Genomic DNA, 14,415 nt, shown 5'->3' with positions numbered 1-14,415 from the left:
AGCAAATGGTTTACAGCTGGCCCTGAGGACACATCTTGTCCCAGCAGTAAATACAAATTGACTGATATTTTTTGTAGGGGAGCAGAACAGAAAGCTGCAATAAATGACAGGATACTAGTAATTATATTTATGAAAAAACTCTGTGATCTTAAAATTATCCACTTCCAAATATCATCTACAGTGCCAGAGGCAATAAAGTTTCCTTATCATAAGTTCCAAGGCACACTTTATATTCCACAGTCTGTGAATGGTCAGAGCAAACAGAGATTTTGTGTGGATGACACAGCACCCAGTAACAATTTCCCCTTGAAGAATATAGCATCTACATTCTGGATCCACCATAGAGAGAGGGGAGGGAGGAAACATTTGGGTTTTAGATTTCATTGGATCAAAACTGAATTCTGAGTTCACTTTAGTTCACTATTTAAAAGAAAACATACAATGTTTTCCTGAAATACCACTTTGATGTTTTTGCAATGCTAAATAATGGAAAAACATGACAGGACAAATTAAAGCTTATTTATAAGATAAAATTAAAACATTTTAGCAGTAGTTCCAATGTATCTCTCAATGGCAACTATTTTCAGTAACTAATCTATACTTCAGTTAAACTGGCCTCCACAACTGAAGGTCTCACAACCAGTAGCTAATAATTTTGTTCCTTTTTTAAAACACTGCCTTATATCAATCTTTCTGCTACTGATTAGAACTACCTTCTCTTCCAGAAGTTAGCATATTAACAAGCTTTCACTCTCTGAAGTAAAATTTTATAAGGATATGAAAATGCTTTTTGTACAAAGCAACCTTTGGAAAAACGAATTAATTTAAACAAATGGAATTAAAATGTTGGAAAAGAAATCACTCCCTTCCTGTGCCCTTGCAGTAGATTCCTCTCCTCTTGATTTCTGGCCTAGCAATTTTTTCTGGCTTAAGGAGCTGCATCATGTCCATACAGCCTTCTCCGTATTTTTAAGAAAATTAGACTGCTTTCTCTCACATTTGGGGCTTGGCTTATGAGCATCTCTTCACTGCAAACAATCCCCTTTACTTCTCCTCAGGAGTTCCACTCCCTAACTATACTCCAGCTTTCCTGATTTCTCCCTCTTTTCTCTTTCAGTCTCAGCTCAGAGAAGATGCTGGATGTCAGGTTACAGCATGCAGAACATGATCAGGAACCACTAAGGTGGAAGAATAGCATTACCATCCTCCAAAGGATTCCACCTGACTCAAAATGAACAATGTCAACAGGGACCTTCCTTTTCATTGCACGAACACATCCTTTTCAACAAAACATTATACATACCATTCATGAAAAATACATTTTAAAAATGAAAAAGAGCACTGTCTGTCACAAACCTGTAATAGGGCTTCTTCTGGTAAATGGGATGTTTTTCCCCCAGACATGGGACGTCTGACAGTAAGATCATTAAGATCATTTGATTCAAAAGAGTCTTCTTGACTTCCCTTTGCCAAACTCTGAAAAAAGATGGCACAGGAGAAGTACTGTTTTGTCTTCATAGCAGGCTCAAAGTTTTAAATACATTTAAATATTTTAAAAAAATAAATTAAATTTGCTAAGCTGAAGTAGGTATTTTCAAATTCCCATATAGTTACACTTCTATGAATGTTTGTAACCACTATTGCTGAGAATAATCATAGTTTTAGGGTGTATGTCATAATTTTGCCTCATAGTAATGCAATGCAGAAACATATCAGCATATGAGTGTTGATTTGCACGAGGCTAGGGAGGCTCTACAGAGAGACTTGGATAGATTGGATCACTGGGCTAATGTTAATGGTCTGGGCTTCAACAAGGCCAAGTGCTGGGTCCTGCACTTGGGCCACAACAACCCCAGGCAACGCTACAGGCCTGGGGAAGTGTGGCTGGAAAGTGTCTGGCAGAAAAGGACCTGGGGGTTCTAACTGACAAGCGGCTGAAGATGAGCCAGCAGTGTGCCCAGGTGGCCAAGAAAGCCAATGGCATCCTGGCTTGTATTAGAAATAGTGTGACCAGCAGAAGGAGAGAGGTGATTATCCCCCTGTCCTCAGCACTGGTGAGGCCACACCTGGAGTGTTGTGTCCAGTTTTGGGCACTTCAAGAAAGACACTCAAAAGCCTCATTTAGTATTGATAGAGCTGGTTTTCCATAACAGTGAGAATTAATTGATTTAATCATGGAGCTTACTATATTTAAACTATTATACTGCATACCTCAAAATATGTTTTCATTTTCATAGAACTGCGGGCCTCTTCATGCCAAGCTTTTATGACAGCCTTTAAATATATTTTGTTAAAGATCTGTTGCAGTCTCTTTTCTGTCACTGAAAATACACATACGTAGAACCAATTTGAGGACCACAAGTAAGAACAAGTATGTAAGTTAAATACTTTAGATTAATGACTGTCTATCAAATTATGTATCTATTCAATTTGGCTTCTCTAAGGAAATAAATAACTTTTTACAATAGATATAACGAAGACCATTGCAATATGATTTTGAGTTAGCAGGCAAGGTATAAACATGACATATTTCCAGTTTATCAGAGCTGTGTATAAGACTTTACTGATCTACAACTTCATCTACCAAAGTACCCAATAATTTCACAGAGCTTGAAGCCGCAAGATACATACAGACCTCAGTGAAACAGAATACAATAACAAAATATCAATGTTTCTGGCACAGAAGTCAAAAGGCATAAGAATAAATTCAGAAAAGTCAAGTGTTAAGTGTTACACCGATGTTAAATTTACAACAAGCAGTAAAGCAGTTTATGAAAGATCATGTGTTCATTATGAATTAATGTAAACATTTTTTAAAAAATTAATAAAATTTGAAGGAATCTAATTTTCTTTAGTCCAGCACAAAAAAGCACAGCAAATACTGTAACTGCCCTCTATATGTAAAAGGTGTTACAAATGTAGTCAAAATAAAATTCTTCACAGCCACTGAAATAAAAGCAAGAGGAAATAATTGCAATTTTCTGCAAAAACTGAAGTCACCACTCAATATTTTTTTTGGTCAGTTAACTTTGTAAATAAACAGCAATAACCTACGAAGTGAGCTGAGAGATCTTCTTACTTGAGACTTTCAAGAACATCCAGCTGCTTATGTAGCTTAGCCCTATATAATCCTATCTCATGGATAAGGACTAAGCTTGATTAGTGTGACATGAAGTCTTTGCTATCAAAAGAAGGATTAAAATGTCAATTTTCATATATTAAATACACACTTTAGACTCACCTATTATTTTTTTAACCAAAAAGTGTCTTGAAATTGCACTGAAATAAATTATTATAAAGGTACACTTAAGATCCATTCTTGTTTGTAAAAAAAATAGTGTGTCTCAAATCTGGCAAGAGATGCAGTGTTGACCATATAGACCTAGGTTACCTGAGTCATGCTCAAACACTATGTGTCCTAGGGAAAATATTGTATGATATTAATTACACACTTTGAAAAGTGTACACTTCACACTTTTGTTACAAACCTTTTAGGCTATAAAACCAGGAAGGTACAGAAATTGGAAATATTTGCAAAGCAAATGCATAATGTCCACACAGCTACAGTACAGTAGAAATCTACAATAAACAGATCCTCAACATGATCCCATTCTATTGAAGAAAGAAGACCCACCTTTTCTTTTAAATAAAAAAAATTAAAAATTCTCTGTCATTCCAACAATGTTGTTTACACTGCAATCCCACAAACAGTTATGCTGGTACTAGTGAAGAATCAATGAACAGAGTCATACAGCCAAGAAGGACTGAGTGGCATTTCTCTGTACATCAGCTTTGCCATGGAAGGAAATCTATTGTGTAACTATGCCCTCTAGATGTCTCCTCCTGTGCTTCTGTGAATTTAAGATTAATAAAAGTTGCCTTGGCTGAAAGTAATATTTAGAAGAGAATATAAAAGGAAAGTCTGTCCTAGCAAAAAGTACAGGGACAAAAAATACAGAGAACCACCTCTCATGGCATCCTTGGCATCAAGTTGCCACAGGTCAACCAATGAACTGCATCCTGCAAAAAAATAGCTAGATAAATTGTTGGACCAAACAAATTTCATTTATACAGCATAATTTTCATTTATATAAAACATGTATTTTTTTTAATACAAAGCAGCTATATAGACTTACATGCCATTTTTTCCTTCTGAATCTGCTTCCACATGACCCATTTATGCAGACTTACTCTTAATTTTCTGACCTTGTAATGGGCTACTGCTACAGCCATCATCTGCTTTAACTTTATCCTTTCATTCTTTTTCTGCAGAATATATTTTATCCATCTTCTGAATTTTAAAACAGAATGAGCAATTTAATATGTCTCTGGACCTGAATGAAGTAAAAACTATAAAATTCTGCAACTTGCTATAAAATACAAAGCAGTCAAGCTTAACCATATAAATATCTGAATATAACTGAAGTTTGATATTTAAAATGTAAATAAAATATGCATTGATAATATTTTTCAGAGTAATTAATTTACTCATCTTAAGAAAATTTATACTTGTTCTTATTATCCCACAGTATCAAGCAATAGAAACTTGCTTGCTTCCACCATCATGTATTCCTGCTGCTGTCAGCTATACTTCAATGTACAGATCTCTATTTATGGAAGGACATTTGAGGGCTTATACAAAATAATTTAAAAGTGCTAGATGCATGCATTTAGTTCAACAGTATTACATTTTCCTGGCAGTACAAATAAAAATTAATATAATACAAACTCAATTTATATCTTAACAAATTTAACCTTTGGTAAAAATTCCATTTATCTTCTAAGCTAAATAATAAGAAACAATCATATGCAGAATGAAAAAAGTATTTCAAAAAAATCATATGTCACTGATATTTTAAAATACACTATCTCTGCAGATCTGATTTGCTGGAAGGACAGCTGAATAAATTAGACTTGATACTACTTTAATTTGCAAAAATATATCATTTCAAATAATAATAAAAAAATTAATTTCATATAGTTGAGCATAATTTAAAATGGAACATTCTAGTGTTCCAGTCCAACTTCTGTGATAATTAAAACAAAAAAAGCTCAATCTTCAAAATGCTGCTGTAAAGGAATAAGGAATAATCTTCCATGTCCCTGGCTAACCACAGTATAGCTTAAAAATCTTCTCCCTCCCAATCCTTTGACTCTCTAATTCTCAGTAAGGATTTACATCTAAAAGAGCTGTATTGCCTATATAATTAGCATTGCATGCTTTTCAAAACAAAATAGCCCACACTTACCTATTCTAAATGGAGGATCATTACATTTTGATACATATGCTTTTAACAAAGAAATCTGTGAACATGTTTCTTTATTGTGATCATCATATTTTAAAACATATCTATGTATTATCCCCATTTTTAAAAGGAAAAGTTGGATTACATAAAGTTTGAGATACCTAATCCCAAGCACAAAGGAAATCAAAGAAAGAGCAGATGAGAACCTAGATCTTTTACATTCAGACCCAAACACAAATTATTCTTTTATTCCTGGGTATACTACCATATTCCTGGCAAATAGAGCTGATTAAATGTCTGGACTTTTTTCAGTTCGGGAACAGGCAGAAACTCAGAACTGACCAGTTTTAACATCAAATTACACTACTGAAGAAAAATAAAACCAAATAGAAGTTTCTAATCCTTCTTCATGTTGTTCTGTTAAAATGAAAACTTTTTCCTCCCTCAAAGGAGCTACAAAAATATTGCCCTGGTAAAAGATTTTTTCCTAAGACGTTCCTGAGGTATATGTTAAATGCATATACTTACCCGAAATACAGCTTCATTAACTTTCTGCTGTAAAAGTTCCATGCTTTGTTGCACAATTCCTTAGTCATCTAAACAAATAATTTCTTACATTAGTACAAAAAACAGTGCTGTATTATGAATATTTTTAAACTAGACAAAACTAAGAAATCTTTTATCTTCCACGTTGATTGGTACAAATTAAAGTATCTATTTTAAAAAGACCAATGTTCAAGTATAATTTTCTGCGTACAGTTAGAAGTACTTTGCTAGCAAATTACAACCCTGTTTTTACTCACAAAGGTTAAAGGAAAAGCTAAACTAGCACACAAAATAGAACTAATATGTGTGCTTGAGGGAAAGCTCAGTAACTGAAATTCAGCCTTTTCATCTCTCACGTTCAGTTTTATTGATCAGCTGTACCCAGCAATGAAGCATATTAAATACTTTGTTACTCTGGGCAAAAATCTTTTCATGACCCATACACATACTATAGAAATAAACCACTCAACTTTTAGAGTGATTAAGATAACATTTGAGTGGCTGGTAAAAGAGAAAACAGCTTAAATGAAATTTCAGTAAACTCACAGTACAGATACACTAAGAGAAGACCAAACTGACTATATTTGTACAGAGATAACTAAGCAAAATCTGGTTGCTGACTAAATTGCTTACACTGCTTCCTTGCATGGTCATATAGCAGCATTTTCCTTCTCTGAATGTTTTCAAATATGATTTTTCTTCTCTACAGGTGACTTTTTTTGGATCAGTAAATCCAACAAATGTTTACTTCCTTATTGTTTTCTGTACATTAATACTTTGTTTATTAATTGTCAGCATTGATAGCACTTTCCAAGTTTTATCGATTCAAGTGTAATTTTAGGGCTCAGTAAAAGTAAATAATGCAAAGAAAACACGTTATTGAAACCAGATTCATATTTAGGTAGAACTCTTCTATAAATTATGACCAATAATGAAACAGGAACCACTTGTTCCCCACCATATGCCTAGATGCTATGCTCACCTCTGATGACAATTTTTAATGCAATCCAGTATCAATAGCAGGAAATGCAAACTACCATATTCCTCTTAGGAGCTAGAGAAGAGTAACATGAGAAAACTAAAGGCAGAATATGAGTATTCTGTATTATAAGATTTGTTCAGAGCATAGAATTAATACAAATGTTCAAGGGTTTTTACCAGTTGTCCACCATCTAGTCCAAAAAATGCGTTCAGGTAAGTTTCTGAGATAAGCTTTAATTCTGGGTATAAGGACAGATCGATACACATATACCTTTAACAGAGAAGTAAACAATATTAATCATGTTAGTATCCCCAAAAGAAAATACATTTTTTAACTGTACCTACTAGGTTACAGTTACATGTTATGGTATCATTATGTTATTATTAAAAGATTAAGACCTATATCACTGATATAGCAAATATCTATAGTAGCCATTTTAAAATGTGTTTACAAAATAGGAAAACAAATTATCAAGTTTCATTGCAACTCTTAGAGCTATGTTGAAATACTCTGTACATCAGTGCTTAACCCATTCCATGTAATACCTATAATCTTGGGTATTTCCTATCAGATTATACTATTTTGTTTCTCATCTTAGTATCACCTCAGCAGCCATTTCAAATTGGAGCAATGTTTCCTGCTGTTGTAGATAGGCCATGCCATGTCTAGGTAGGTTTTGTTTTAATATAAAAAAAAAGAGGACACACTGCAAAAGCCATATAAAAATAGACCATGTTGCATTATGCTTCCATTAAAAAAATGGAAATCAAAAGTATTTACCAGAGGGCCAAAATCAAGTCAATATACAACTTCTAGGAAAGATATCCCAAATAATGTAAAATATACAGAAAAAAACATCATAATTATGGTTCAGGCTGCTGGTGCACTCTGTGATATAAGGAACTGTGTTACCCTATGGAGAACCCCAAGGAACGGCCACATTAAAGGCACTAATCTGCATCACCCACTGTAAAGACTGTTCCTGTTACCACATTGTACCTGTCAGTCCATGAGTGCAGGGTGGTTAGAGGTCTAGACACTTCCTGAGATCTGTTTGAGTGGGCCCAAAGATTAAGGATTTATTATCCACCTCCTATGAAAAACTTCAACCAGAAGTGACAGTTGCACAGAATATAAAAGTGAGGTTGATTTAGTCCTTAAAGGCCACATCCCTGGTTCATATAGCTAAATATAGCATGGACAGCAATGAAGTTACAACACTACCTTAGTCTTTGATCCCCAGAAAAGTAAGGGTTTAATATTTAACTAAATAAAGAGAAGCATATTCATTAGATAATCTGTAAGAAAAAAAATCATAGATATCAAAAGAAAAACATGTTCTATGTTTTTTGAAGATATTGTTTTACTGTATTTGCAGTATCTTATGCCATTAATATTTGCCAAAAAAGCAATATTAACACTTAACCTGACATATACATAGTAGATGTCGTGCCATTAGCATATTTTAGAAATCCAAACTCAATGTTATAAAACCATATAGCAACACACAAACATTTAGTATGTACCATGAAGCAGGATTTATTTTCTTTTCCATTATCTCCCTGAGCTTTTCTTCTAAAAATCGAAGTGGATCTTCTGGGCGCATCGCAATTACACCACAAAGCAGCATCTGCAAAAAGAAACTGTAAATTAATGCTTTTCTGTTAACAGCAAAGTGGCATCTAGATAACAAACTGTTCAAATAAACACAAGTTTACCAGCATCTTTTTAAATATTATAAAATAGAGGCATTTTTTTAAAAATAACTTTTAATTACTTCTCACATTCACTCAATTTTTAAAGGTAATATTGCATGTATCAGTGTATTTCAATTGCTAGACTTCAAAGCACTGGGTTTGGGATAGTACTAAAATACCTATTATTTCATTAACAATTTCCACAAGTAATTTTATTGTTTTTAATGTGCATTAAAGAAGGAATATATAGAAGATTGGATAATATTATTTACTTAATGAAAACCAGAATTTAAAACAAGATTAATCCTGTGTAGCAAAGCGTATGTGGAATGGGAAATATGACCCAGACATATTGATCTTGCAACCAGTATTGGAAAAAAACATGCAGTTTAAAAGAATATTTGCTTTTCAAGATTGTGTTACCATACTACTTCATGCTACCTTTTAGTAATAATGCACAATAACCAATGCACCATTTTTCCCATTTTTCCTTTAGCTTCTTCAGCTAAAGGACAAATCATCTCATTCTGGATGGTGAGCCAACACAATGCAAGAACTTCCAAAGCATACTGATTTCTTTAAGTCTGTGAGCCAACTGCAGTTATTAAAGTGAATATTTAATGGAAACTATAAACTAGTAGTGTTTGTGCCTGGTAAAATTTTCATAACACAACCATGTATCTTTAACTAGACATTGCACTGATGCAAAAGATGCTGTCCTGGAAGACAGTGTCTTGTTTGTATTTCCCTCTGCCTGTTATGAAGAAGCTAGCTTTTATTAGCTATCACGAGAACATCTGAGTTTTTAGATTTTCTTCCAGCTCTGACACTTTGTGTCGGCCCACTTTTCACTACCACCAATCTTCATGGTGCAGCTGGATAGTATACCTCTACATTTTGCCATGCAGAGTCTGCTGTGGCCTGATCTACTGAAAGATAACCCCGCCCACAGCAGGGTGGTTGGACTAGATGATCCTTGAAGGTTCCTTCCACATTGTTCTATGATTCTAAAAACAATATAAAAAGGCAAAGAAAAATAGTTCTCTATGCACAGACACAAAAAAAGGCAACTGCCTTCAGTTTAGACACCTTGAATATTTATAACAATGATCAACATACCAACCTCAGCATCTCTTCAATCGTCTTAACAAAAATTTAATTTGCAAAGTACATCTTTGTAAGGTATATACAGGCACGTAAATGGTTTTAATCACAATTTTTCCTGCAGATATATTCCAACGCCAGTCCCGACATTGGCCGGCTACTCCCTCTGCTGGATTAAGCCAGGATGTCTGCCATACGAATGGCATGTTTTATTATTCCTAGTCTTGTCTACGTTCTTTTTTTTTTTTTTCCTTCTTCAAACAAAAACAACTTTTTTTTCCTTTGAATTCTCTGAAGGGTCTCCAACGCAGGAAATTCAAACTATGCAACCACATACTGGAGTCCAAGACCCCTGTTTAGCATTTGAGAATTCCCTTATAAAACTTGATAAGGAAGGAATTGCAACACCTGGTCTTGCAATCTTCATTTGATCCTCATTCAGATACTTCAGTGATGCTTGGGCCAGGTGTAAAGCTGAAAACACTTAAGCCAAATCTGTACCAATCTGGGTATTTCTGCTAGACTTCTACAAGACTCTCAACAATTTGAAACAGTTCATCTACAACTTTTTTCAGCCTACAAATGTTATTTATTCATAGCATTAAATAACTAAAAGTATACTTATCTATCAAATTATCATTAGTCGTATATAATCCAAGCCCCAGCTAGAAAACTACCAAACAAGCAGTAAAAACAAATAAACAAACAAACCCTGCTACAGTGCAACTAAGTTATCAGGCTAGAAGTAAATATTTACTTCATTTTTTTTTTAACAGCTGCTTCTATTCATCAATCTGAAAAAGCCCAGTTGTTATTTAAAAGTTCACGAATGAAAAGTCCTCAAATTGTGCAGCATTCAGTTTAAAGCTCAATAATGGAAGAACTATTTTTAGCCTGCTCTCCTGTGTACATTTAGCAGCTATGAAAAATACATTAATACTTACATATATACTAAAAAACTAATACATATATATATAAAATCTTATTCCTTATTCATATGTGAGAGCTATTTAGAATCAGCATATTCGTCACCTGGATAAAATAAAATATTTGATACGGTTATCCAACAAGTTTTACAAACTTTTCAGCTATAAAATGTTTTGTCATTGAAATCACCTCAGTACACAGAGAAATATTTTTGTTGATGGTAACATTTACTAAACAGCAGCTTCCATTTATTTCCAACACCAGATAGATAGCATGACTGGATGATGACTGTCAGGCATGCCTCAGAAAATATTCCCCAAGACTATGACAAAACATCCATGTCTTGCCTGTAAAGTTTTCCAAAGCAAAAAATGTCAAGATCTGACATGGACAGTGGAGCTCAGTGCACCCTCAGTAAGTTTGCTGACAACACCAAGCTGTGTGGTGTGGTTGACACACTAGAGGGAAGGAAGGCCATCCAGAGGGACCTTGACAGGCTTAAGAGGTAGGTCTATGCCAACCATATGAAGTTCAACAAGGCCAAGGGCAAGGTCCTGCACCTGAGTCAGGGAAATCCCAAGCACAATTACAGGCTGGGTGGAGAATGGATTGAGAACAGCCCTGAAGAAAGGACTTGGGGGCGTTGATGATGAGAAGCTCAACATGAGCCAGCAATGTGCGCTTGCAGCCCAGAAAGCCAACTGAGCCCTGGGCTGCATCAAAAGAAGCATGGCCAGCAGGTCAAGGGAGGTGATTCTGCCCCTCTACTCTGCTCTTGTGAGACCCCACTTGGAGTACTGTGTCCAATTCTGGAGCCCCCAACACAAGACGGTCATGAAGCTCTTCAAGAGGGACCAGAAGAGGGCCATGAAGATGATCAGAGGGCTGGAGCGCCACTCCTATGAAAACAGGCTGAGAGACTTGTGGTTGTTCAGCCAGAAGAAAAAGCTCCAGGAAGGCCTTTCAGTACCTTGAGGGTGCCTATAAGAAAGCTCAAGAGGAACTTTTTACAGGAGCATGTAGCGATAGGATGAGGGGGAATGGCTTTAAACTGAAAGAGGGTAGATTTAGGTTAGATACTAGGATGAAATTCTTCACTGTGAGAGTGCTGAGACACTGGAACAGGCTGCCCAGCGAAGCTGTGGATGCTCCATCCCTGGAAGTGTTCAAGGCCAGGTTAGATGGGGCTCTGAGCAACAAGGTTTAGTGTGAGGTGTCCCTGCCCATGCAGGGGGGTTGGAACTAGATAATCTCTACTGTCCATTCCAACCCAAACCAGTCTACAATTCTATTAAAGTTCTATGCCTCAGAAGTTACACACGATCTAAACACAACATGTTCATTTGTTAAAGAATTCTTAACAGTGGTATATTTTCATTATTTTTTCTTACTCTTAGTACTAGACAAATCAATACAGCATCTACTCAACAGTAATTTATTAGAGATACAACAATAACAAGCATTGAACTTAGTGATTGTCCCAAACTCCACAGCCTGTCCAAATTCACCAGATGCTCCTGAGTATAGTTTTATTAACAACTTCTGTTGTTTTCTTGCAAACCATTATAATGTGCAGTACTTTTCCAGAAGCAACTACCAAAACCGAGAAGCTGTATGTTTTCCTGTTTAATGTAAAAGAAAAATCTAACTAAAAATGTGCCACAAAAAATCTCATCTCCTTGGACGCCTGGATAAAGGCCCTTGACAATGGTTAGTTTTGATGCATTGTGACTACTGCCTTTCCCTGCTCATCAATAATGATCTTATTGTGTCTTTGTGTCTTTCATGCCCATTTGTGTTTCTTATGTCCTTCTGCTGACCTATTATCAGCTCATAAGGCACTTGGGCAGGGGAACATCTTTTGATATAGGTAGAGCACCTAACACAACATAATATCCTGAGTCATTATCTAAGCTTCTAAGCATAACAGTGATGATGATGGCTATTACAACAAATAATATTTGTGATCCATATTAAACAAACAAACAAATAAATAGGTACATGTTAATTTTGTTGTTTTGGTTTGTTTCTACAATTGTGTTATTTCCCAGTTTCATACTTCCAGTGCTGAAGATGTGCTGTTTGGTCTACATTCAAATTACATTGCCATTTATGTATTTTACCTCTTCCATAACACCTTGCTCAAATGTCCATGCAGTGCTATAAATATTAAATATTATTACTTAATATGTGCCTTCAATAAGAGACTACAACCTAAAACCAGATTAATTTTGCAAAGACAGTAAAAGCTGGCCACCCCCAAGAGGAGTTCTAGCAAGGTGGGCAGCAGCCCAAAGCAACAAATTAATGGTAATAACAAAACTGATGCAAAACTGTGACAAAACAGTTGTCAAGTTTTCTGTTCTAGAGACCCAAAAAGTCTGGTCTGCTGCTGCTGTGAGGGGAAGAAGAGGAAAAGAGGAGGGTGTGTGGAACTCATAATGTGGCCAGGAAAGGCCATGAGTTTCAGCCTTCCACTAACTCAGTGTAGAAAACGTGACTTCTCTCACAGGCTTCTCTCTTCCAGCCATAACCCCATTCCTCTTCCTACCACTCTAGCCATTTACCCTTCATGGCAAAATTCTTTTGGGTCATACAGCAGAAAAATCTTTAACCAGGTCTGCATCTGTATATATAACATCCTAAGAATACAGCAGCTACCAACAGTGAGTCATCATAAGCATAGTGTTTGCAGGATTTGTATACCGACTTTTTATGGATACTGTTTAAAATCAAATCTGGATGAGAACTGAAATCAGACAGGAACCAAAGACTCAGATGAAGCAGGGAATCCCAAATTATTTGGGAATGATTATTTGGACTCCAACTGTGTTTGGACCACGTCCAAACCACAGCCTCATGATAAAAAGACTTAGGCAAATGGCCATTTTAGAACCCTAAATCCTTAATTTTGAGAGTATGTGTATGAATGCTCATAGGTCTCAGCTTAGCTTTGATGTTCCTTAATAGAGGGACCAGTATCATCTCATTTATCTTCACACCAAGCGTACTGTAACTTCACAAAGAAATTAAAATATAATTAAATTAAATAAGAAATACAGCTAGATATCAGCAAGTGACAACCTCTAAGAAATAAGAAAAAAAATGCTAAAAAAGATCTTATACTGGCTAATTTTATAACTGTTTTCTCTTTTAAGAAACTCCCTTTAATCTTAACCTTCATTCTTTCATTTTCAGTTTATTAACTTAATGCTACTGTTGCTATAGAAGTATTTTTTCCTTGGCAATGAAGTGCTGAATCAAGAAATACACCTCATGCAGATACATAATATCTTTTGTTTTTCTATGCCTAAAAGAAAAACAAAGAATTATCAAAAGGCAGACTCTTCAGAGAGGTACTCAGTCTGCACAGCAGTGCTGCTCTATAATTATTCTAATTGGCTCAAGATTTCTTTATTAACGTTTCCATGGAAATCCTGGCTTTAATAGCTGCTTACAAATGGAGTCTATTGTTGGTAGCTGAAAAGTATCAGGACATCTCTTAAACTTCTATTTGTGCATTGTGCCTTCCTTTGTTTTAAGGAAAGTGAAAAACAGCTGCTGCAGATTTTTAAATGGGTAGATATGACAAACAGGGAGGAAACTAAAGAAATACAGAGAATCAGGTAAGAATCTTAAAGGCAAACCCACCAAATCCAGTTCCCCTCCAGTCCTTCATGTTGTGACAAAGCTTTATTCTTTAAAATGTCATGGAAGTTTATTTATTGCTGGGACAATAAAAATCTAATGCAAAAGTATCTGAAACATAGTCCACCATTACCTTTAGCTTTGACAGACCATTAAAAACGACATAGAATCATAGAACCATAGAACTATTCAGGTTGGAAAAGACCCTTGGGATCACTGAGTCCAACTCTACATCCCTAGTCTACAAAGTTCTCCCCTCAACTAA

At 35.4% G+C, this 14,415-nt stretch overlaps 1 protein-coding gene across 4 annotated transcripts in view; it reads right to left on the bottom strand.

The window, feature by feature from the left end:
• FBXL13 (F-box and leucine rich repeat protein 13) overlaps positions 1–14,415 on the bottom strand; it is an 81,237-nt gene that overhangs the window by 65,440 nt on the left and 1,382 nt on the right. For 2 of the 4 annotated variants that reach the window (XM_051613990.1, XM_051613981.1), the window contains exons 2-7: positions 8,301–8,404; positions 6,951–7,044; positions 5,775–5,842; positions 4,137–4,291; positions 2,212–2,321; positions 1,357–1,476 (exon numbers count right to left, since the gene is read on the bottom strand). In XM_051613990.1, the coding sequence (XP_051469950.1) occupies positions 1,357–1,476; positions 2,212–2,321; positions 4,137–4,291; positions 5,775–5,842; positions 6,951–7,044; positions 8,301–8,404 (651 nt within the window). Of the gene's footprint in view, positions 1–1,356; positions 1,477–2,211; positions 2,322–4,136; positions 4,292–5,774; positions 5,843–6,774; positions 6,816–6,950; positions 7,045–8,300; positions 8,405–14,415 lie in introns of those variants that run through there. The other 2 variants (XM_051613965.1, XM_051613975.1) reach the window with 2 other exon arrangements.

This window comes from Apus apus, chromosome 1, assembly GCF_020740795.1.
Source record: "Apus apus isolate bApuApu2 chromosome 1, bApuApu2.pri.cur, whole genome shotgun sequence".
In the NCBI taxonomy this organism is placed as follows: domain Eukaryota; kingdom Metazoa; phylum Chordata; class Aves; order Apodiformes; family Apodidae; genus Apus; species Apus apus.
The sequence above is the reverse complement of the archived record's forward strand: the minus strand, read 5'-3'. Positions and strand labels throughout refer to the sequence as shown.